This window comes from Cryptomeria japonica, chromosome 6 (assembly GCF_030272615.1).
Source record: "Cryptomeria japonica chromosome 6, Sugi_1.0, whole genome shotgun sequence".
Classification (NCBI taxonomy): domain Eukaryota; kingdom Viridiplantae; phylum Streptophyta; class Pinopsida; order Cupressales; family Cupressaceae; genus Cryptomeria; species Cryptomeria japonica.
This window is the reverse complement of record NC_081410.1, coordinates 6,459,570-6,485,496: the sequence shown is the minus strand read 5'-3', so window position 1 is coordinate 6,485,496 and position 25,927 is coordinate 6,459,570. Positions and strand designations below refer to the sequence as shown.

At 36.9% G+C, this 25,927-nt stretch overlaps 1 protein-coding gene across 1 annotated transcript in view; it reads left to right on the top strand.

Annotated features, from left to right (window-relative positions):
- Positions 1-25,927, top strand: part of LOC131077572 (S-adenosyl-L-methionine-dependent tRNA 4-demethylwyosine synthase) — a 42,227-nt gene that overhangs the window by 7,517 nt on the left and 8,783 nt on the right. Inside the window, exon 3 of the mRNA XM_058015099.2 lies at positions 23,298-23,413. Coding sequence (XP_057871082.2) covers positions 23,298-23,413 — 116 coding nt within the window. The remainder of the gene's footprint in view (positions 1-23,297; positions 23,414-25,927) is intronic.

Sequence of the window (25,927 nt, the reverse complement as noted above, 5' to 3'; positions counted from 1 at the left end):
TTCTTATTTATTGGATGAATTGTTTCTAGATCTTGAGGATATAAGGGTGGAGCAACTATTAAATGTGCTCCTTAACACCGAAAGCTCCTCGTTAATTTTGTGATTCTTCTACATCACACCTTTTGCTTGGGTTTTATTTTTCTTCGTCCCATGCTTCCTTGTCGAATAATGCCTCTATATTGTGTACTTGGCTTCTCTTCCCACATATATGCCCCGCCTTCCATTTCTCCTTGCACTTGAAGCACAAATCTTTCTTTTGAAGCTCTTCTTGTGTACAAACATGTCCCTGCTCCCATTTTTCCTTGCACTTGAAACAAAAATTTTCTCTTTGAAGTGTTTCACGGTTGTCTCTAGGAGGGAATGTTCTTTTATGCCCATCTTTCTTATAGAAGGATTTATCTTATGATGATGTGATTTCCAACCTTGATGCCTTTTGAATTGCATCTTCAAGTGTTGTAGGATTGTGATCACTCACCAATCCCTGGATTGACTATTTTAACCCTTTTACAAATAGGTATGTGAGTCTACTTTGAGAAACCTTCTGTACTATGATTGAAAGTTTTTTGAATTCAGTGGCATAATCTTCTATGGTTCCATGTTGTTTTAATTGTGCTAGCTTTTAAGTACCATTTGGGGTGTTTTTGTTCAAATCTTTAGATAAGTTTTTGAGTGAATTTGCAGTAATTTGTTATGTGTTGGTCGCCTTGGGTAATGTTGATGTGTTTTTTAGACACGTCTTAACACATAATAAAATACCAAAGGTACTTTACCCTCTTTTGATCAAAATCACCTCGGATGCTAAATATATGATCAACCAAGACGACTCCAAGGCTCTTATTGTCAGGTCTTGACGTGTGGGTAACTCAATGGCTAATGTGATTTGCTGTATGCACAAGGGGACTTACACAATTGTTCTAATCAAACCAAATCTTCATGAATATAAGTATATTTGCCACAGTTTTGAAATAACTTATGATTCAGCAAGATGAGCACTTGATCCTAATTCTAACGAAGATTTTGAAATAAAATGCAAAAGGAAAGGGTTTAGGAATTCTATTCTAATCCTATTATAATCCTAGAATGCAAGAGATAGTGAATGACTATGAAATTCAACTAGGCTTAGTTTTGTCATACAAAGAACAACTCTACAAAGCTTAGTGCAATCTTCTAAGGTAATCAATAGATATTCAGATTTACACCCATAACACTAACACCATCCATTTGATGCATATCAATGAGCAAGTAAAAATCGAAGTTAAGTTTAAATCAAATTCCAGTTGACCACACAAGGCAAATTTACAATTAGCAAACAGCTAGTGGTATGGATAAACGAATTTCATATAGATCCCTTCAACAATTTCTTCATTCAACTAAAATACTTAAAGCAAAATTTCAAACTAAATTGAGGATTAAGGAACCACACAATACTCGAAGATCTTATAAAAATCACCCAAATTCAATGATTCAATTCAATTTTGGCAACATCAAGGTGACATTTCTCAAAATCTCTCCCTTACAAATGAGAGAAAGGGGTTTATATAGAGACTCAAATGAAATGAATGGCCAAGATTCATTTAGAATCAAGGGCCAAGATCATGCCAACACAACCCTAATTAGGTTTTGCAGTAAAAATGGAATCTTATCCATATCACAAAGCTTGAGGAATGAGGGTCCAATGAGATGTTGCCTAGTCATTAAGCAAGCTGTCCTCTAGAAGATTCCTTCCTCTATCCCTCTCTTTGGCTGCATATTTGACGAATCTAGACATTACTGAATTGAGCTCTTCCATTGTGACACTTGGCAAACCATCCTGCTACCATTCGATCACATCCAAGGAATTTGAGCAAGCATCGAAGAGGTTCTTCCAATTTGGTGTATGCTTCTACAAATTGTTGATAAAGATCGTAAGGGAGACCAAATCGTCTAGCTGATTCTTCTTGATAGACTCTAGCCCTTGGAAGTAAACAAGTTCATTTTCTCTTTCAATATCTCCAAATTTAAGCTGCTAGAAGTGTGGACATCTTGTCGCAATAATTCTTCAATTGAAGTGAGGATCTTGTATCTCTAAGATTGATCCTTCCATTTCTATGCACCCATCCCTCGCATGATCAAACACTGATTTCTTCATTGCTAAAGAGCAACACCATCCATGGAAATCATACACATTTCCCACTTGAATTACTCCTTCCTGGAATGATGTTGATGTAGGAATCCGCTTCAACACCTTGAGGTGAGGAATGGTCTTGTCTTGGACTGGTTGAAATTCTTGCCATACTCCCTCCAAGCATTGTATCTTGTTTATGAGTAACATTGTCCTTTCGTAGGCATGGACAAATTGGACTAGGAAGTCCTCTGCTTCAAAATATCTTATATCCACTTTCCAACCTCCTGATATGTATTCCTCATTGCCTCGTGATCATTAAGTGACCCTTGAGCAATAGCGATGGGTGGAACAAATGTAGGATCCTCACGCCTTAGGGGATTCAACAAACCCTCGGTGTATTCCTTGAGTTTCCTGTTCTCTATTTCTAACATTTCATTCTTCTCTTCAACTCTGTTTAATCGTGCCTCAATGGCCTTGGCAGAATCATACAGCTCCCCAAACTCTTGTTGTTTTGTGGATGGTCCAAGCTCAATCATTGTAACCTGATAATCCATGGGAGTGATCTCATCTCTAAGCTTGTCAACTGCTGGAACAACCACTTGCAAAATGCGGGATCCTGAATCATCTCTAGTAATTTTAGAAAACTTCTTTGCCTTCTTCTTCTTTTTAGCCTTACCAATCTGGGCTAAGAAGAAGTCTATATCTTCAATGGGCTGCATTTCTCCAACTTTCTTCTTTTCCATACTGTTCATCAACCAATCAGGAATTGTAGAAAATGCCATTCCATCCTTTAGCTGATGATGATCATCAATTCTTCTCAAGGCGGAAATTATCTCTTCATTGTTCTCCTCTTACTGAGGTCCTCCACATCATCTCCTAAATGGACCTCAACATGGATGGTTGGAGATCTTGGTCGCTGTTCTTTGTCTTCTTGTGGTGCTGATTGAGCTGATGCATGCTCATCCTGATCATTATCTAGTAGGATCTCTGTGTCTGAACCTTATTCGAGTTCATTGTCTTCCTTCGGTATGTCGTTCTCCTCAATGGATGAGGAACTCATGGTAGATTGAGGAGTGTCGGATTTGTGCTTCTTGTGTCTTGATTCTTGACTGGCAATCTCTTTACCCTTTGCTTGTGCTCCTTCAACAATACCCTCTCTTCTCTTAGAAGCTTGATCCTCTTCATCATTGTTTGTTCTTACATCACTTATAGTTCTCTCATCATCATTAAGAGAAGACTCTTCGCTTTTCATTTTCTCATAGGTCAAAGTGGTACTCTGCCTCCTTAGCTTGTTGATTTGTTTGTCTACCCATTCTCTAGAGCAATCATTCATTTCCCTCATCAAAATATTCAAGCCCACTACTTCGGGCTTTGACCAATCAGGTGATAGAACAGGCTTGTCTTTTTCCTTCCCATATTGAGGATGAATATGATTCCCATCATCTTTCACTTGATCAGGAATTGAGAAGAAGTTACACTCCCTCATGAAGTCCATTGACTTTCGAGACCACATCTTTCTCCTCACTCCAAACTCATTTGTAAGATTTGCCCAAAAGTCTTTGATGTCAACCTTGTGCGTAAACTTTTCTCCCTTAGCTGTTAAAATCCTTTTGAATGGATCAAAACAGTTCCTTGCCTTGTATATTCCAAGATAGAATTTTTTTAATTCTTTATTAACTGTTTCAGCTACTGCTGCAGTGGGGCATATCTCCATCATTTTCCCAAGTGTGATAGGAAAAGTTATCCCTTGCCTATGCTTCTCTTTCTATATGTAGTCAAATTTTGATAGCGGCCTCACTACCTCAATCAACACCATCTTGTCAGTCGGATACCTGGGAAGCTTGTAAGGTTCATAGGTGAATCCCTGGATTCTTATGTATGTGAAGGTAGGGAATTGGATAAACCATGATACATATTTTTCTACTAATGACATTGCCTCCTTGTACAATATCTTATGTACTCCACCTTGTAGCAACCGTGTGAGGTATATGTATCATTCACCCTCCTATACTGTTCTTTCTCATGCAGGTGGAGTTGCGGATAGCATTCATACGCCTTATGTTGTCCTTTCCTGTTCCTGACTTCACCCTTGCATATTAGTCCATTGTACTTGATGTGTCTTGCTAGCATGTAGACTATTCAAGAAGTCATGTAGAAAGATTTTGTTCTCTCCAAATTCCTCAATTGGATATCCAAGTTATTGTTAGACATTTTATCATTGATGTCAAGTGGTTTTTGTCAAGCTTGTGCTATTCAAGCTTGAGGATTACTCAGAGTAATATTGGACTGAGTTTGAATTGATTTTCTAGGTACTGTTTATTCATTAGATTTTCTCAATTTTGGTTGAGCTGCTTGAGTTGCTTGAGGTGCTTGAGTTGCTTGAGATGCTTCAGCTACTTGGATGCCTACCTCAGCTGGCTCCTTGTCTACTTGTTTGTGCCAAGTGTCAAATCATTTGAGATGTCATCTATGTGTTGTAAAAGGAGCTATCGATACATTTTTTTATTAAGCTGAACTTTAATTTTTGTGGAGAGACTGATATATATTGTTGACTTTTCAAGTGAGGACCAAATGAAGGCTGCCGTTACAAAGTTTATATTATTGCTGCCGCCTTCTTTTTCGTGGGTCTTCACATGGATATTTGTTGCTGTGTAAAGGAGGTGATAAATTTTTAAAAAGGGAATTGTTTTTATTTTGGATGCCTGAATTGATTGCGTTGGCTATTTTATCGTGTATTTTGACCGGGCTCATTATTTGTGGAGTGCAACTTGATATTGGAGACGCGCTTTCAAATATAGGACTAGAGAGGGCGGCTTAGAATTTAAGTCGTGTAATTTATTGGAAGTGCTAACGATTCTTCAAAGTGTTGGGCATTCTCTTCTTTCAAAATATGAACTGGTGTATTTATTGATGCACTGCGATTTTATGGTTGGAGAATTGCTGTTTTTATTTGAGGCAGCTGTGTTTATGTTTTCTGTGAGAATGTCTTGGGTGTTCAGTTCTTCTTGAATTGATAATTTTTTCATTGTCTGTGTGTTCTTGTGGTAGAGCTCGATAGTAAAAAGTAAATACGAACTGGATATGTATGGTTCGTTGGACATGTTTTTGAATATTTAGAAATCGGGTGCTGGTTAAATTTTTGTATGGATGCTCTTGAAATCTGATGTCCCTGAAGGTTGCAGTAGCCTGTACGTGTTTTTTGGGTGAGAACCGTTGGATGCAGGCAGCTGTAATTTGTGTGTGGGCGATCATTTTATTTCTTTGGTTGGGCAATGTATATCTTGGTGTGCGTTGTCTGCTTAAGTGTGTGAATGCTCTGGGATATATACATTTCTTTGGTCACCATGTGCGTGGGGTGTGGAAGTTGTGTTTGTGGTCTTCGCTGTATCTGAAGGGTGAAGTCTTGCATGCTCCTGTAGTGTGAAAAGTGATCAATATTAAAAAGGGGACGTTAGATGCTATATCATCTAGAGAACACTTTGAAGGACTATAAAAAGTAATGTGGGAGAAAGATTTTCAGTAAGAGAAATCTGCAGAACTATTTCTATGCTTTTGACCCTGATTGGTAATTTTGATATGTGACCTGTAGATTTTTGCTGTACGTAGAAAGATGATATAGTATAAGTTCTTCAATTTTTATGTGTGTGAGTTTGAACAAGCTTAAAGAAGTGTTGCAAGAGTAGCATTTTTGTGCCTGTGATATGAATTCTAAGACAGATTGTTTTTCAGACTGTCAAATTTCTGATGTATTGAAGTTGGTGATCTTGAGGTTGGTGTATTTTTGCAATGAAGTTGGTGCTTCAGATTTGAGTTTTGGGAGGGTTGGTGCCCACCGTGAGTTGTAGGTGACTTGTGTATTTTTCGGTTGGTGCCCACTATGAGTTGTAGCTCACTTGTGTATTTTTGTGTTGGTGCCCATTCATATAAATGAAAGATTTCTGATGCCGTGGTTTTTTTACCTGAAAGGGGTGTCCACGAGAAATATGGTGTTATGTCTTTATGTTTATTTTCACAGTTTTTAATTGATTCTAAGTTGTCATAAGTTTTAAAAATTACACAATACTGATTCACCCCCCGCCCCCCCTTCTCAGTATTGCCTTCCTGCTCTTCTGTTATCACTTATGATCTTTGCCCAATTTATCATTACTGTTCCAGCCGATATCTCCTCAATGAAATAAAACATCCATGTCTCAAATAAAGCTTTTTGAGGTGCTCCCATGATCCTATTGAGTAGGAAGATAGATCATATCACTAAACTCTTCTTTAAAATCTAAACTTAGAAGTTTCTTTAGTAGCTTGGAAGGTGACACCTTGTTTCAAGGACCCACTCGTTGTTGATGAGAGTCATACATGCATCTGGTCCTTTCTCGAACATAGCTTGGGCGTCCTCTTTAGTTCTTGTTTGCATCCCTTGGTAATTGGGAATCCCAAACGCTTATCTTACTGCAACCCCAACCCCTTAGGTGTTCGGATTGTTCTTGACTGTGGGTCATAGTGCCTAACACACTCAACCATGAGCTCATTGCATTGTATTGTTGATGGGAATCCAGCCGTGTGGTAGATTCCACTCTTTATTATGTTGACCTCCAAGGGAGAGGGTAGCTGGTTCTTTGTTCTGTACATCCTTCATTTCATCTTTTTCCTATCTAGGTATTCCATGTTGGTGTCTCCAACCTTCTTCCATTTGGAAGATATTTGAGATTTCAGATAGTACCCCTCAAGTACTTTCGTCAACTGGATCTTTCTTGCAGCTATCCCCGCTTTTGATGTGGTACTTGTATGAAGCTAGAAGTCGATAAACTTGAACAAATAATTTTCCAGAATCAGAAAATTGAAATTATGCAATGTTGATTCTGGAAAATACAAAGGATTTGATCAAAATCTGGAAATTTTTCCTTAAAGAAACTTTATTTTCAGACTTATGAAGGTCTGATTATAATTTGTAAGTCTGAAAATATCCTTCAACTCAGAATTATGAATGATGTTGCAACCAAATGCGTTGTCTAAGTCTGATTTGTGACTGTGAAAGGTCTCAAAAATGTCTGAAAATTGTCCCTTATCAGCTGAATGTCACTCCTTTCCTTGCACCATTCATGTTGTTGATATGATTTGCATTTGTTTTGGCTGGAAATGATACGTTTTCCACTAAAGTGATAGCTGGAAATGATGCAATTCTAGTTTGAGGTGATGGCGACTTCAGCTGGCAATGGCATCTTCAGCTATGTATTGCAAAATGTCTTCAATGGTGGCACCATTGGTGCCTTAGGCAAATGTCGCACCTCTTACTCTCATCTTGCTGACTCAGGTGATTCCAATCTCCTTCTCTTTCAGCTCACTTGACCTCAAATCAGCAACTTAATTATTTTTATATTGCTTGTTGGTATTTGTTTTATTCAGCATTTCGCCTCTTGTTTTCACGACACAACGAATGTGGGACAAATAAAGTATTCAACGAGCAAGGTGAGGAAAAACGATATGCATAGGGACATTAAATTTCAGCCACATTTCTCTTTATTATGTCCACCAAATGAAATGGTGGAGAATTAATCTTCATCTAGACTGATTTGTCCTTAAAATCCTCTCTTAATTTTGATCCCATGCCCGTTTGGTGGAAAATCGATGCTCATTGGGACACTTAATTTTGATCAAACCTTTGTAATTCAGCCCCAAGTGGAAAAAGGACCTCCATCATAACACAATATCCATGTTTTTGCATCATTTGATCTTTTACTCTCCAAGTGGAAAATTGATCCTCATCAGGACTCATGATTTTTGCTTGATTCATCTTACTTTTGCACTTTTCCTTCAAGTGGAAAAACGTGGGCCATCAAGACACTCACTTTCCTTGTACATTTTCACCTTATAAGTCAAGTGGAAAAACTACCTCCATCGGGACTCTTAGTTTCCTTTGTTTTGTCCCGAGTGGAAATTCTTCAGTAATTGAGACTTTCCACAATAACACCTTCATTCGCTTGTAAACTAAGTCCCGAAGTGGAAATTTGACCTCCATTAGGACTTTACTCGCCCTTAACGTTAAATAGGTAATTTGATGCTCAAAATGGAGTGGAAAAACGTCCTTCATCAGGACTTTGTGAATTTTCATATTGATTTCAAAGTGGAGAAACGCTTTCCATTGGGATTTTGTTGATTTAATTTAACTGCTCAGTGGAAAAACATCCCCCATTAGGACTTTTTGATTTTCATGCTTTTTAAGTCCAAACTTATCCAATTTCATCAATTCATGCAGTGGAAATTCTATTCTCATTAGGACTTTGTGAATTTTCCCAAATTTTCGAGGGTGGAAAATTGAAACCCATTGGGACTTTGTGCATTATTGGGTCCATTTCATCTCTTAGGAGTGGAAAAACAATTCCTATAGGGACCTTTAGCATTTTCACACAAAATTCACATCAGTTAGCAACATTTTCATCAATTTTCACTCAAATTTTAAGGCAAGTTGAAATTCAACACTAAAGCAACTTGATACTTAGAATCGTTTTTTAAACATTTTTAACATCCTTTTCAACTATTTGATCCTATCGACTTCAAAACTTAAAGATTTATCATTATTTGCATCATGAAGACTTGAAACCGTGACCACATCCAAAGATGAAACTCGGACATTTGAAGCTCAAAATTGTCGCTTGACTGCCAAAACCCTAAACTAACAAGACTAGAAAGCAAGAAAGAATGGGGTCCCTATTTACGATGGGGCGATGTGTGAAAAGGTCACAATAGGTAATAAGGCCATGATGCCACCAATCATGGGTAGTTCCCTCCAAGTGTAGTATGGGCAATTTAATAGTGTCTTCCTTTGTCATGTGACTATGTGAGAGATAGGCACTAATCTTTTGGACCCATGAATGTGTCGTGACTCTTTTGAATCCATCAAAGTTGGTAAGGGTCATTTTACTTACCCTTTGTCTTAAATCGTTGTTGGGTTTGGACTTCGTGTTTTAGCATCATAGTAATCCCTAAAGGAAACATTTCTCCTAACATCAGGATCTATTCTTGAGTATGCTTCAGCAGTTTCATCAACATTGTTAATGGGGGGATTATTTGGTTCTTCCTCTATTGTGTGTTCTCCCCTAGGTATGAAGGAAGACCTTCTTAACCTAGGGGTTGATCCCCTTGGTGGTATGTTGTTATTTTCTGAATGATTAGAGTTTACATCCCTTCTGTTTGTTTGGTTGGGTTAGAGGATATTGAGTGTATCGTTCATATTTTGTAAGGTTTGTAGAAGTAGTTGTGTTTTCTCATTTTGCTCCATGAGAGCTTGAGTGGTTTGTTCGTTGCACTTTGTGAAGGCCCTCAACTCATTTCCCATTTGTTCACTCATTGTATTGTTTTGAGTGGGTTATTGGTGGATGCAAGTTTCTTCTCTTCTCTTTCCAAGGCCCTATGAGCTCTTTGGCTAAGTTGCATCAAGTTATCAACTATCTTTCATCCTTCAAGCGGGCAGGAACAGAGCTCTGATACCAATTGTAATGTCCCCTTTTGGGATTGCCCTAAATCTTGCCTTAAAATCACAAGTTCCATTAAACTAAGAAATATAAAATAGTTAAGAGTTGTAACTTTACCAATTAAAATGCCTTAAGAAATATAAATCCTGGTCTAGGTCCTGCAATCACATTTGACAACATTGGACATATAATTCGTAAGACCAATTATTTCTACAAGGGTTAGGGATCAAACATATAAGTACATATACATATATTAATATTCATCATAACCATTAGATAAATAATGTAATACCTATGTTCACTTTTAGTATTCCACCACAATAGGGGTTGAATGAGGGAGCACAATAGGGTGCCCAAAGCAACCCTCACACTAAGCCCAAGAGAATGCTTTATACCAGACACATCAATTAACCACCATGGGGTCGCATACCTAGTGTGGGTGCTCATCTCTGATCTCCCTATTTGTGACACCTTATTCACCCATTTATGATTGTGACTTCAACAATCAACCATTGTCGAGGTTGGAGTAGAAACTGCAATAGGGCACCCAAAAATCCTACTATCTAAGCACAAGAGCAGACTTTATTCCCCCTTGGCCCACATGTGGCAGACATGTCAGTCATCCACCATGGGGTGGCCTACTTAGAAGGGGATCTCGTATCTGCTCTCCCTCCTCGTATTTTCTTACCACTATGTGATTGCTTGTTGGGGGATAAATAATTTAAAGAATAGCATTTCATATTATTCCATAAACAAAACATATGTAATTAAATATCAAATCTATCATTGCATACCAAACACTTGTAGAATTAAAGTTATTGCAGATTTCTTTAAAAATGCTTTAGTGCAGATTAAATGTTGATTTCTGATTTTCCTTGTCTGATTCGATCTTCCTTGATCGATCTCCTTCTTTGAGTGCCGATCTGCAATATATATCTCTCTATCGGTATTGGAGAGTCACGTCCTTCCCATAGCCACACCCCCTTCTAATAGTAGTGTCTCTTTTAATTATAACCGTTGCCTCTTGTTGACTAACCCGCTGTTTGTTATCTTAATGAAATGACTCCTTAACATCCTTACCTATTTACTAATAACCGGCTTCTGTTTAGGTGTAATCTCACTCCATCAATAACTAATGACACATGCATTAATATAAATAGACAATAACACATGTATTAATATAAACAGACCCCTTATTCTCATGGCTGTATTGCCCTTAATCTTATCACTGCATAGAAATTATTGTATTTATTCAAGATATAGGAATTTCTGTATATACTTATGTATATGCATTGATGCAGACTTGGATAGCATTTCTGCCTTTTGCTTATTAAGATAATTACTTGCTTAATACATTAATTCCTTGGATCTAATATCACAGAAAATTTTGAAGTCTTATAAATAAGACTATTTTCTTGAGCATTGGCATTTTCATTCTCTCTCTAAGAATGGTGTGAGAAGGTATCATGGCTGGGGCATGACAAGGTTAATCTTCTCTAGGCATAGAACATGCCACCTTAGTTGAAGTTGTGTCATTTACTTGTGTACAAGAAAACTGTTAGAAAATCCCAATCCATAATGCCCAATAATTAAGTTCATTGCAACAAATTTGTTCAAATGAGCAATCGAGAATAATGCTGGCCACATTACAATTCAATCGATTCAGATATGACTGTTCAATTTTGGTGTAGTGCTTGAAATATTGGATATCAAATAAATTGTTTGGAGAACCAACATCAGGCATAGTTGTAGTGAGAAAGATCAAGCTACCTACTATCCTCATAGACAATGTATTTGCAATGGATATAGAGCTATCAAAAACTGAAAATTTAATGGTGGTTTCATACTCTGAGGTATTGCTTTGCAGTTTGAACCTTTTCATCATTACCCACACATACTATATTTGATACCAAAGAATACAGCCATTTTCTTGTCTTATTTCCAATTTATGTTACTGCTTGTAATACTAAAATACCTTTATATTAAGAAAAAACATGTTTTTCTTTATTTTATCCAACAATTTATCCTGTAGACACTGTTTTTGTTATGCATACAGATCTATCAAAGTCTAAAAGTTTGATTGTGGTTTCCAGTTTGAAGTTCTGCTATGCGGTCTTTGCTCTTAAATTTTTTAATGATCTCCCAGACATGCTTGAGACTGAAAAATGCAGCCATCCTTTTGTCTTATTTGTGTTAGAGTTTTTCCATGTGGCTCTGAATGTGTTCTTTCTTAAGCAGTGCATAAGTACACTGCAGTTCTCCTCACCAGAGAAGTATACCCAGTAGCAGCCTTGGTTTATGTGCCAAGTGGATTGAAGGTGCAATCAAGCAGCATCAGCACAGTGCAGCGGTGATGGTAGTTGTGCCCATTGATTTCCATGCAGCCAAGAGATCAGGATGGATGAAAAACTGTAGGAGAATAGTGCTGAATTATGCAAGGAATCTTCTTTGAGATTAGTGCCAAGTAACTAAGTAAGCTACTTGAGACTTCTGTGTTACCTGATTCCTTTGGAACCCCCCGTACCTGTATGGGTTTGGTTTGGGTCCAAGTCCTGGGCCACTTCTTTGGTTTCAACCAAGGTCCCTCCTGAGGTTCTTGGGAGGGGCTTTGGGCGAACGTAAGGGGACCCAAAGGCTGCCCTTTACAAAAAATAGAAGAAAGGTTAATTTTTCAAACTGTATTTATAAACAAAAGTGCCTACATAAAGGGCACATATTCTAGGTTTAATAATGATGCATATAGTCTTTTTTTCTTCTAGATTTTCACTCTAGTGTCGTGTATTTCTCTATTGAATTGGCAGTAAATCCTTCCATACCTGGGTAGAATGGATTTCGGAAGGGTAATAAATGCAAATGGAATCGACCAGAGTACTTTTTTTTTGGCCGTTTCCAACTTATACAAGGCATTTTCATAGCGACTCCGTGGCGGATGAAAATTTCGGTGGTTTTTAAAAAATTTTCTAACCATAAAATGTATGATCAAAACCCTAAATAACAGTATTTTTCACGTTATTTTTTGCAAGTTTCTCCTACCCTTCTCTTTCCTTGCTGTCCAAATATCCCAACCATTTGAACCACTTCAAGTCATGTTTGACTTCCAGCCATTCAAGCAACTTCTAGCCATGTTTGACTTCAAGCCATTAGAACAACCTTTAGTTGAATAATAGTTGGAATGTCACATTCGTGTTCAGAGTATTTTTTCCCTTCTTTAATCAAATTTAAGGCTAAGTTTTAACTTTAGATTCAGGCTTTTAATTGATTAAAATTTAGTTAAATTTAATATTGTTTATAATTATTAATCTTACAATGAATTTTATTGTTTATTTAACTTAAATTCATCTTAGCTATATTAAATTATATTAATTAACGTTAAATTGATATTTATTAAATTTAATATTATTTCACATTTATTGTTAATTCAATTATCAGTATTTTTTATTTATATATTATTAAAGGGGTAAATGCTTTTTGACCTGGAGCTATAAACTGGTGAGGTCACAAATGGGGGACCTTATCCCCATTTAAACATTCATTAATAGCACCCCACAGGGTTTGAACCTTGATGGCAAGAACAAATACACAACTTAACCATCACACAAGGCCAATACATACAACCTTATATATATATATATAATTTTATAAATATTGTATTAAGTAGTATTTATATTAGTAGTTTTTGAAAAATAGTTGTACCCATATATGATATGATATAATTATCCGTAATATAGTTTTACTTTAATTTTTGTAATATTTATATTAATATTTAACATATTTGAAAAATAAAATTAATATAGTATAACTTTATATTAATATGGTATTAAGATAGTTGTTAATAAATTTAAAATAATATGAATTTATGTTATTATGGTATCAATATAGTTTAGGTTGTAAATATGTATATATTTATGATTTTATATCTTTATTAAATAAACATACCCAAAATGTACCCAACACCCTACAATTGGCTCAAGGGTAGATTGTTGCTATTAGGATGGAGAAGATGCCCATAGCTATACATGGGATATCTCCGTTTTGGGATCTGTTTGTTGGGTGTTTATGCTTGTGAGAAACTTGCTGATTTTGAGAAGTTTTGAGATGTTTTAATCCAAGAGGAGACAAAAGTAGAGACTATTTCAACTGGAGTGGAAGAGTGTTAGAACCTAGCCCTCATTGAGAAGATGATGAAAGTTTGTAAGAAGGGAGGACCTAAGAAGTGTTAGAAGGGCAAGGAAGAAGAATTATATTCTTTGGACCAGGGGAAGAAAAACTTGAGTTGTGTGAAGTGTTTCAAGTGCCCCAAGATGGGCCACTATGCATCTTAGTCTCCTAAGAGGAAGAAAGCCAAGCAACAATAGATGACTTTATAGGGAGTGCAAAAACTCTAGTTGGAGTAGATGAATCAGCATCTCGTCTTGAGACAACTTTCTCCATGGCATAATGCCTATCCACTAACATCATTTTTGATGGAGTATCTAGGTACATGACCTTCAATAAACTTCAAGAACAAGGGGATGACATACAAGTGGAGTTGGGCAATGATGCCACTTGTTTAGTTATTGGATTGAGCTTTGTCTTGTTTTGCATTCCTTTAGTATAAGGTGATGATTTGGAGCTTGATGTTGCTTTGCATATTCATGGATTAATGAAGAGTCTTCTGTCAATTTCTTGTATGATAAATATATAGTGCATGGGTAAGTTTGATAGTCATTAAGTGATCATTAGAAAACAACCTGGTCGAGTTTTGGCTAATGGAGTTTGAAATGGTGGATTTTATAGGCTACTTGCAGATCTAATTGAGTAGGTATAGAAGGATGTCATGGTGGAGTGTCCTTTCAACTTTGTTTAGATGGTATTGGTAGGAATGGAAACCTTTGGTGGCATAGTAGTAGTTGCACCTATCTTTTCTTCAGCACAACCTTAGAATTTATTTATTTTAGCCATTTGTTTGAATGGCAACATGCCACATAACTTAGTACCTTTTCTTAGGATGAAGGATGTGTCCACTAACTCTAGTAATGTGGCCTTCAAATTCAGTTTGACAAAAAATGGCATTTCCTTAGCCTAGTGCCCCTTGATATTGTAAGCTTTGCTCATAGTTTAGTTGCAAATTGTCTTAAAGGGGGCTTCGTGTTGAGGGGATCCTTGGCAAATTCTTCCAATAACTTGGAAGGGCAACTAAAATTTGCACTCCTAATAGAACTATTGCTCTGACTCTCACCCTATGCATTTGTACTTAGAGTTTCAAATTGTCATGCTATCCCACTTCATCATTCATGCTATGAGAAGTAGAAATCAAAGTGAGACAAAAAGAATGAAATTTATGGTTTAAAGTGTCATAATGCAAGGGCTCAAGACACACGGATTTTTTTGGTTTTTCTTTATCTCACATTAAGCATAGAAGCAAAGGATACACAAAAATAGAAATCCTTGTACTTCAACCTTCGTCAAACAAGTGTAATGCCCTCTATTAGAACGCTACTTGTTGCCCAATAGTTGCATACATCATTTAACACCATTATGTCTTAAATTAGGTCATTGAGATTAGAAGTATATATAATGCAATAAATAAATAATTAAATTTAGGGTTCACCCTCATTTCTTCCCTAACCCTACGGAAGATGGTGGAATTACTGTGCTAGGGCGATTGGAAACAGCCTACGAGCTCCCTCCCTCAAGGTTTCTTAGGAACATATGTTTGTGCCCATCTTGGGATTTACCCATCTAGTGACTGATTTACACAAACCCCTATCCCAGCATAGGCATTAGCAAAAAGGCAAGGACTAGACTGTTTTATATATTTTGGTCTTTCAAGTATTACGAATGTATATGAAATTAAATATGACTGTCATACATATTGCACTCAATATTACTATTAAATTCTGCATAAGAACATTATCAGGCTTCATATATTAAGTATACATATTAAGCACATTCCCATGCATACCAACCAAGAGCAAGGATGTTACTGCCTGTAACTTAATAACAGTTATGATCTGATTTGATCGATGGTCCTGTCACTAGATGCTTTTGATTCCTTTCCTTTATATCTCTCAATGTGAGGGAGAGGTCGCACCTCTTCATCATGTATGCCCTTTTGGCAAGAGACACACCCTTTCACCATTAGCACCCTTTGAAAGAGTGCAACTCTTCATTATTTCTGCCCTTTGAAAGGGACACAACCTTTCAAAATCAGATCTGCACTTCTGATTCCCCAATAATCCCCCCTTCAAATGAGTTCTCTTCTCCCTTTTATAAATCATATTTGGGGGAGTCACAACTTATCATTTCATGCCTTTTGACCATTCATTAACTTTAATCAACTTTAATTATATTCTTTTATATTTTAATTTAATTTTTAATTTTTTATTCTTTTGTATTTTAATTCTTTTATTTATTATTTATTATTAAATTATATTTCAAAGTGGGGACATTGCAACAAAGCATAGAAAGAGGAAATGCAAAAGATAAAATCCTAATTTGGCTAGTATTTATGATTAATGAGCTATTTTAAATTTGTGCAAATTTTCTCACACAAATAATTTAATAAATAAATAAATTTAAAAACCTAAAATAGTGCTATTAGAAACGTAAAGCTAAAACCCTAAATACTGTTTTTTACGGACAAACAATAGTTAGATAACTCTAAAAACAACATTTTACAGCCTGCCCTCCCCTTGGGCAATCAGACAAACCACTTTGTTGTAGTAGCTAATGCGGCATACATTGGTCTTGAATTGTGGATTGTTTGGAGATCGTTAACACCTCGAATGAATGTTTTATTTCCCATATTTACAGGGAAGGAAACTTTGGTTTTGCGGACCACTTTGCTAATATGGGTGTTGATAGCGTTTCTTTTTCGTAGGTGGGAGACTAATGACTCTCTCCTCCCTATGATCAAAACGTTGATTTCCAATGAGGCTCGTGATTGTTAAGGTGGTGGCCTTATGGCTCTTATTGTTAAATTTTATTCCCTTCTATTTTTCCTTAGGGAATTGTAGATTAGAGATCTTTCTTGATCCTAATAGCATTAATGATGTGTTTATGTGGATGGCCTTGCCTTTACGGATCATGATTACTGCTTATCAGTTTGGTCTATACTCCACACGAATTGTGGGTATTTTTTGCTGAACTCTGACATTTTTTTTCCAGTCACTTTCCTTGAGAGCTACTTTGTTTTTGCTTGCCCTTCTTGTCCTATAATTGTGCTCTACTTTTGTTGCCTTTCTTGCCCTGTTACCATGCCTTGCATTTGTCGTAGTGGTCCCCTCATCTTAATGGGTCGGGACAGATTCCGCATGGAGCCTAATTCTTGTGAGAAGTGACAGAATAATACTTCCATTTGGGGTAAACTTTACGTTGGTGGGGTCACTCCATTCTTGGAGAAACTTCATGGCCATGACCCATAGGTGACGAAAGCTTTCCTTGATGGATGGAAGAGTGGGACCCTCTCTTCTTATAAGGTGGAATTGGTTGTTTCAGAAGACTTTATTGTGGAACTCACAGGCTTGAATTGTGAGGGCAAGAAGATTTATAGAGATTGGAAAGCATCAGAGGAAGCCATTGCCCTATTTTTCAAGGGTGAAGAATTTGACAAAGTGAAGAAGACCAAGTCCAAGGTTACAACCGCAACACCATCAAACCTCTTTGGGCGGACATGGCAGAAGTTATTATGAGGTATTTTACCCTGGATAGCCACTTCACTAGTCTTTTTGGTCACCACTTTATTCCGTTGAATCATTTTTACCATAAGCATTTGGTTTCTTTTCCTTTTTATCTCTTCTCTTCTCTTACTGCTAGCATTAATGACGATAGTAAGAGCCCAACTATCTCGGTCCTCCATGAGGGCCTTATTCTGCTTATCATGGAATATGCTAAGTCTATGTCCACTCCCCTCAAGCTCCCAATGGGGAAACGTAAAATTGAGTATGCCCAGAATGTGACGGTGCACTACTCTTATATGTCTACTGACTTTGAGGATGAGTTGGCGGATGAAGAGGCCTACTATTACATTGGTAACATAAAGAAACTTGCTTCCCAGAAGAAACCCAAGAGAAGCCCCTCACACTTTTGGTCCGAGAACTTTGAAACTAAGGATGACGAGGTGGAATTTGTCTCACTTGTGAGACCTAGCCCATTTGGAGATTTGCTAGGGAAAGCTGAAAAAATGAAAAGTCCTAGGCTGGGCCTTAATATTGTTATTGAGGAACCCTCTAAACCTTGCAAGGTGAAGAAGGGCTTTCTAGGCTACAGGGCCAAAGGGGATAGTGTAGAGGGGGAAAGTAAGGATGGGGAAGGTGACATGCCTAGTTGTGAGGAGATGGCCGTGGATAGAGATGAGGATTTTTAGGATGATGGTTTGCAAACTGGTTATGATTCCCAAGGGGGTGCAAAGGAGACCCCACATGATAACTTTTTGGATGCTAATGCGGATGTGGAGATTCTCATCTTGAAAGCCATTGATGGATAGGCCATTTTGGCCAATTGGTTTGTGTTGTAGATTTATGACATTAGGAAAAGCCTCGGCTCCCTCTCGGATAAGGTGGATAGTCTTCAGTTGATGGGAAATAGGGGGATGGAGAAGAACAAGTCCAAGAAAATGCTGGCTCCAATCGAGGTGGTGGCTAATGATGTCAAGCATATGAAATCTAATTAGGAGAACAAAATCAACATGCTGGATAGCTCAGTCTCCAAGGTATACAATAAGCTCAATACTATGGTTAATGTTAGCAAGGAGGAGTTCAGAGAAATGCCAGTGATCTCCGTATGGTAAATGAGAAAGTTCAAAACCTGGGAATGGGTGGGAAGAAGAAGAAAAATAACAGTTTGGAGGTGGGCGTTGATGCTGAGGAGGTGGAGGCTGTTGGCCTTGTTGTTGGTTTAGGTAAACAGGTTTTGTCCAAGATGCAGGAGCACTCGGCTAGGACCTGAAGCAAGTCAAAGGCTGTTGAAGATCGTGCCCAAGTTATTAAAGAGGTTATGGATATGCTTGACCAGATCATTCACAAGGACATGGAAGCTGCTAAGATTCTGAAAGAATTACAGTAGGCTGGGTCGGGCTTTTGCCCTATTTTGTTGTTTGGCCGTGTGTTTGATTTTTTTGCTGTTGCTGCTGGTCTACTACTGGTTTTAGTATGCTATCTTTGGTTAGCAATTGGTGGTCTTTGTAAAGGGTTTTAAGGCCCCTTCAAAAACTGTTTTTGAAAAATTGATTGCTAAAAATAATTGGATAATCTATTCAACAATATACAACCGTATATATAGAGATTACAAGACAACGTTCTAAATTAAGAACGTGTCGTTTAAGTGAAAACTAAAAAGCTAAATAATAAAAAGCTAACCATGCGTGTTTAATAAAGAAGCAATAGTTTCACTTAACGCACTAAAAAAACTAAATAGCTAAATAAGTTGACAACTAAGATGACCACTAATTATAGAAGATGACCATTATAGAATAGATATTAATATTATTTTAACACCCTCCCTAATGGTCATCGTACTCAATACCCTACAAAAGACACTGCAAGTTTTTTGATCACAAATGCAAAGAAGACTCTGCTACTACAGAGACCCTCTTAGGATCTACATAATGTAAATGACCAAGAGTACCAAAAGCCATCCAAGGTAATGTAGCCCTCACACACGAATTAGAGATCTGACACACGCGAATTACTAAAGCCTGAAACCATGATTTTGAGGAAAAATCAGCAAACCCTTTTGCAGAAGAGTACTGAGCATTGTTTGCTCCAACAACTCCAAAACAGACTGCAAGATACCATGGTTGCAGATGTTCTCCCTAGTAGTGCGACTCAAAAGTGACTGCAAAAAATCGTCAAATCCCGAGAACTTCCTGAATCACAAAATCCCACGCGAACTTCAGGTATTACAGATGATTTTTGAGGAAAAAATCGTAAAAACCCTGCAAACAATTTTTCAAGAAAAAATTGTGAAAACCCTGGGACCTGTAGAACGAGAGGTCTGGCCTAAATCAATTTGGTCAAGGCAACGATATTCAAATATCACCATCAAGCGTTGTTTCTAGGTGTTGTTGCAGCAGTTGAATTTTTAATTGTGTTCCAACATGATGTTGGTCAAAGATGCCATCACGAAAATCGAGGTTGAATGAGGTCAACCTAGTGAAGGCATGAGATAGAAAAATCTGATTAAAAATCAGAAGCTGCACAAAGAATCGGAAACCCTGGAGTGGAATTTGAAGCACCAATCCCAATGTGCGAATTTCGAGGTTTGCTGGTAAACTAATAAATTAAAATTGCCTGCAAATTTAAAACCTGGAATTTTTCTGAAAAATATCAGAAAAATAATAATTTGCAGAAAATAAATACCTCTAGACGCAATAGTGCCCTAGCCGCAGAAAATTCGTGCTAAAAACGGAACCCTATAAAGTCGTGCCTGAAAATTATGATTTAAAAAAATCCTGTCGAAAGTAGGAAAGCCCGCTGCAAACGAAAATCGCGAAACCCAGAAAACTCTGACGTGGGTTGGAAAACATTGCAGGCCGAAATTGCGAAAATCGCGAACAGTTAATAGAAAAAAAACGCGGGTCGGAGGAAAATCCCCTGAATAAAAACCCTACCGCCGCCACCGGAAAAAAATCGTGTGTAATAAAACCCTGACGAAAATCGCGTCGTCCAAAGAAAATCGCGCACAGAATAAATCCGTTGTGTGCAGCAAAAAAATGCGACGTGGGAAAATAACATGGGCACAGATAAATTGCGTCGCTGCTACCCAAAAACGCGAAATACAAACACGTGGAAGCCCAAAAAAATGTGGCTTAAAAAATTGCGGAATACACACTGCCTGTAAACACGAAACTCAAAAATCCGTGCGATGCAAAGTGCAAACACAAAACCCTTCGAACCAGACCTGCCCAGAAAATTGTTACCCTAGCTCACGATTTTCCTCCTCTGCAGGCCCTAAAAAAACTCCAAAGAATCGAAAAAAAAATTCTGGAAAAATATTCCAGGTAGGCATACAAAAAATTTGCCAGACTCTAAAATATCCCATCGACCTGCTCTAATACCATGAAAAGTTGATTGCTTAAAATAATTGGATTATCTATTCAGCTATATACAACCGTATATATAGAGATTACAAGACGACATTCTAAATTAAGAACATGTTTAAGTGAAAACTAAAAAGCTAAAAAGCTTAAAAAGCTAAATAATAAAAAGCTAACTATGCATCTTTAATAAAGAAGCAATAGTTTCACTTAACGCACTAAAAAAAACTAAATAAGTCGACTAAAAAGATAAATAGCTAAATAAGTTGACAACTAAGATGACCACTAAGAATAGAAGATGACCATTATAGAATAGATATTAATATTATTTTAACAGTTTTACCCAATCAAAAACATTTTACAGCCATATATGAACAATACATTCAATATTGTAATCTAAGTTGGAAAAAAACCAAAGTCATATGATCATTAATTTCAGATTTAGAAATGACCATTTAAAATAAAATATCTTAAATGCAAATCCTGAAGTTTGGGGCCAAATATTACCTTGAAGGCTTGAAGATTTGTTGAATGTCTTGAAATGTGTAATGAAATAATTCATACAAGAGAAGAATATAATAGGAAATATGTTACAAATACTTGATAATACTTGAGAAGAATAAGCCTCTTCGAGGAGGCAAACCTCCAAATATCTCCAATAAGAACACAATTAGCAATATGATAATCAAATAACACTCAGCACCTCTTTTATATACCCTACTTACACCATAGATATCACCCATGCCAACTTAGATACCTAATTATATCACCCAGGCCAACTTGACTACATAAGTAAGACTAGCTAATTGATTACATAAGTCATAGGTTGGCTTCACATGACCTGATAAAGTTGTTGGCTTAATGGCGTATCAAGACTTGAATGGTTGATCGATGAAGACTTAGCACTTGTTATTCCTTCTTTTGGTCTCACACATGCTTACAATCTCACTCTTGCACCTTGCTGTTGCAACTTTTAGCCTTGCTCTGTGTTTTGACAGTGATTTGGAGTGAAGGTGGAGTCCATATATTTTTTTTGAGTGCTTAGGCTATGGGTGGGGCCCATAAAGTACTAGGGTTAGGGTTAGTGGCTCAAATTTCAAAAAACATGTCTGATTATTTATTTATTTTCAGGTGTTTGACATTGAGGGATGTGAGGCTGTCTTGGGTATTTTTGGGAGACTTTTGGAAGTTTTTTGAATGCTCAGGAATTTTTATTCCCCCTTAACATCCCCATCAGGGAGGTATGCCCCAGCAATGCCACGTCTCTGAGGGAGATGTCTCAGGAATGTCTCCTACCTGCTGGTAATAGTACACCTCCTTGACATCTTGAGGGGATGTCCCCGTCCTGGAAACTTCAGGTTTTCTTTTGGGGGGGTTTGGAAGATGTGTCCCTATGGAACACTGTTTTTTCATTATTTTTTCCAGTAATATATGGTTTTACACATTATATTTGTTAGAGATTCAGAAATTCAAAGGCCAAAGGTTTGATGCTGGTTTCTGTAGGTTCTTTTGCTGCTATGCAGTCCTACCTTTCAAATATTTTCATTATCTTCCAGACATGCTGTGCTTGAGACTGGAGAATGTAGCCATCCTTTTGTCTTTTTTCTGATATATGTTCCCTGTATTTTATGGTTAGATCGCAGGAGTAAAAGACATTCATATTGTGGAAAACCACATTTTCTCTTTTTTTTGGATCATATCAATAAAATTTCTTTTAGGAACAATGGGCCAACATTGAATCACTCTCGTTGACCCTAATTGACCTCAGTGTTGCATTTTTTATTACTCTAAATTGGAACTTGTATACAAAGAATGTTATTAATAGGCTACATGCTGTGCAATATGTGCCTCAAAAGTTTCCAGGACAAATATCAGACCTAGCATTAAAAAGATCAAACTACCTGTGATTAAAGGATAAAAGTTTAAGGCTGGTTTCCATAGGTTTGAGGGGCTGCTGTGCAGTTCTCTCTCTCAAATCTTTTAATGATCTCCCAAACTATTCTTGAGGCTGGAGAATGCAGCCATCCCTTTGTTTTATCTCCAGTAAATGTTCCTGCCTGTCATAATTGGATCACAGTAGCAAAATTTGGAAACCACCACATATGCTCCTTTTTTGGACAGCAGGAATACAATGCTTGTCTTTTGGAGACAGTGGGTAAACATTGGATCACTTTCTGTAAACCTAATTAACTTCAAATTTGGACTTTTATTGGCCTAAATTTGGAAGTTCTATGTGAAGTTATTTATATATCACATGCTTTTCTCTTTGGGGGATGTGCTTGAAAAGTTACAATTTTTTTTCTTATGTTAATTTTAAAACAAAGCTTATGTTTTATAAACCTTGTTGCAAATTCCTCTAGAAATCCATTGAAGACTATTTGCAAAACAATTAAGCTTTTCCTGATCGTTGGATGTTGTGGTGCTTGCCAATTTCTGACAAGGTTACTTTCCAGAACTGACAGACTTTGTCATCCAGCTGTTTGGATTTGGAACAGATTCTTTACAACACCAATTCTTTGTCAGGGTGATATAACTACTCTTGGTCATGCTCTTTGTTAGGGCTTCACTTCACCAAGAGAATTCTTTACTAACTCAAATATTATCTGGCTGCTCTTTGATTCACATTTTCGTACAAAACAAGATAATTATTAATTAATATATATTACATGTTTGATGGTTGTGATGATAAAAATCTTTGTTCTTATATCTGCAGGGATATAAAATAATAGGTTCTCATAGTGGTGTAAAGTTGTGTAGATGGACCAAGTCACAGTTACGTGGTCGAGGTGGCTGCTACAAACATTCATTCTATGGCATTGAGAGTCACAGGTAATTATCTGGATTCTGTATTGTTCACCAATTTTTGAAGCAAATACAGATGTAATAGGTCTGTACAAGAAATTTCCAATAAAAATTGTTGAAAATAGATGCCGAACATTGGTTGAAACTTTAGTGAGATTGAAAGCATCATGGTAGGTGTGTTCCAAATAAGAACATTTTGCAAGATTTCAGAGACTAGTTATAAGCTGTTATTCCATGTTTGCTATGGTTTGATTAGTTATGGTGCAGTATAAATTTAGATAACAGCTGCTATTGTGCTAGAATGTTTATATTCTTTGTAAGATACAGTGGTTGAAGGCAAACAATTGATTGGAGTTTTGACAGGCTTGATTTGTCTTTACTCTTTAAAAATTGTGGACTGTTATGTCATGATTTTGTAGTTCTTGGAATTCATATAATTGTTAATGGTAGATTCACACAAGAATGTATGAAATATATGTTAGGCAAAGGTTGGGATGGCCTAGGCATTATTTTTTGTAGTGTAATTCTTTAATCTAGCCAAAGGCATGAAATGAGACAATTTTGTGATGCCAAAAATAAACAAATGAATGAATAATGGGTTTACTTCTAATATTATTTTATGATGGGCGCTATGGAATATCCAAGCAATTGCTATCAACTGATCTACCTGTTGTGGCTGACCATATATTTACATCTTTTGTTGATGATTGAGGGAGAGCTCTTTCATATTGCACCTGCATTGTATTGTGATAAATTTCTATGATATAGTACAGAGATGTAATAATGAAAATCATGCCGGCTTCATAATTTATGCGATTTGTGATTTTGTCCAGTTGATCTGAATGACATCAATTGTGTATCTCCTACATATATGTGTTGCATTATAATTGGATTAGTTTTTGCTTCATGTTTCCCTATCCTACAATTTTCATACTCTTACCACTCAAATTTGAGTGCATAGATGTAGAACCATGCAGTCATAGGATGGCTACTTGTATTATGATTTTATAGGGGCAAGGAAAAATTTAAAGTTTTGGAAGATTAAAAACATACTTTAAGGTATTGCAGTATTGACTATCATCAGATGGATATAAACTTAAGTGATGAATTGAATGAGGTTGTGTGAACTCAATGAGATAAGAAGGCTCACATGGGTAGCAAGGTGGAGAAACAAAGCAAAGATTAGGAGGAGGAACACTACACATGTTGATAGTCTGAGAGGAGTTAGGGGTGGCAAGGCTAGCAATACTGATATGCAAGTTTTAATGGGGGCACATATCTTGCTAGCGTATTGGAAAAGAGCTTTTTTGGGTCAAAAAGCATGCACAAACGAGGTTCATATGCCTAAACAAAATATAATCAATGACTAGCAACTGTCTGTGGCTTATATAAAAAATTATGCTCTCTTAACTTGTATTAATAGTGCCATTAAAGTTAGCATAAGAAAAAATGATTCTTTTATAAAAGAGAAATGAAGTTTAGCTTGGAAACAATATCAATACTGCAGATGAACACAAATAGTGCTATATGAGAGGAAGTTATGCTTGGGAGTGATATATAAGGATGCAAGTGGATTTCAAAAGACATGTTTTTCCAAGCCAATAAATCCTAACCCTGACTTTGATGTCTTAATGCTGTGGGTCTGGGACAATGGTAACAAAGCATGTCTCAATTCTCAAGCATATCCACCAATGTGAATGGCATTAATACAACCTCCTAGGAAGGATGTTTTCATAGAGCTTGATGCTACTTAACCTAAGAAGTTTTCCAGCAGTCAGCTGGAATTTCTTAGTGATTTACTAGAGCTAAAGTTAGCTCTGGGCTGTCTGAGTTCTCTAGGAGGTCATTTGAGCATAGAACTGGCTTTTTGAGGAACAATTGAAGCTACACAATTAGGCCATTAGAGGTAGGGTAACGACATGAGGGTTCCATCACAATCTGGATGCCCAAGCTCCTAACAGCACAGTTTGGCTGTCTATTTGTATTTGTTTTCCAGTAGCGATCTTCCCATGATTTCCACATTTAATTTCAAATTACAGGCCTCATGTGGTGGCGGGGTAGATGTTGAAGTAGCTTCTTGTTTGAGAAGATGGGGGCAGGCGGTGGCTGTAAGCATTTGCCCTCCAGTTTTAAACCCTCATCCCATCAGCAGGTTGTCTGACATGGATTCTTTATGCCCCAATTTTGTTTAAAGGCATCTAATTTAGAAGAATTTGAGGAGTTTAGATTTTTCTATTTGTAGAAGTTGACTGTGGTTACTGAGAAGTAGTTGGTGATGAAGTGGATTGACTGTGAGATTTCTCGCAAGAAAGCAAACATGCTACTTTAGGTGTTAGCATAAATCAAAATAGTTGAAGTTTGTCTGGTAGTTATATAATGCATGATGGAAATTGCTGATTGAACTTAAGTTAGTGACAGCTTTTTAGAAAAGATAATAACATTGTCTCAATTAGGTTAGAAAGAAGGGATGGCATAGCATGAGAATAAGTTTTACCCCACCTTAAGTTTGATCACTAGTCATGGCGTGACCTTTTGCAAGTG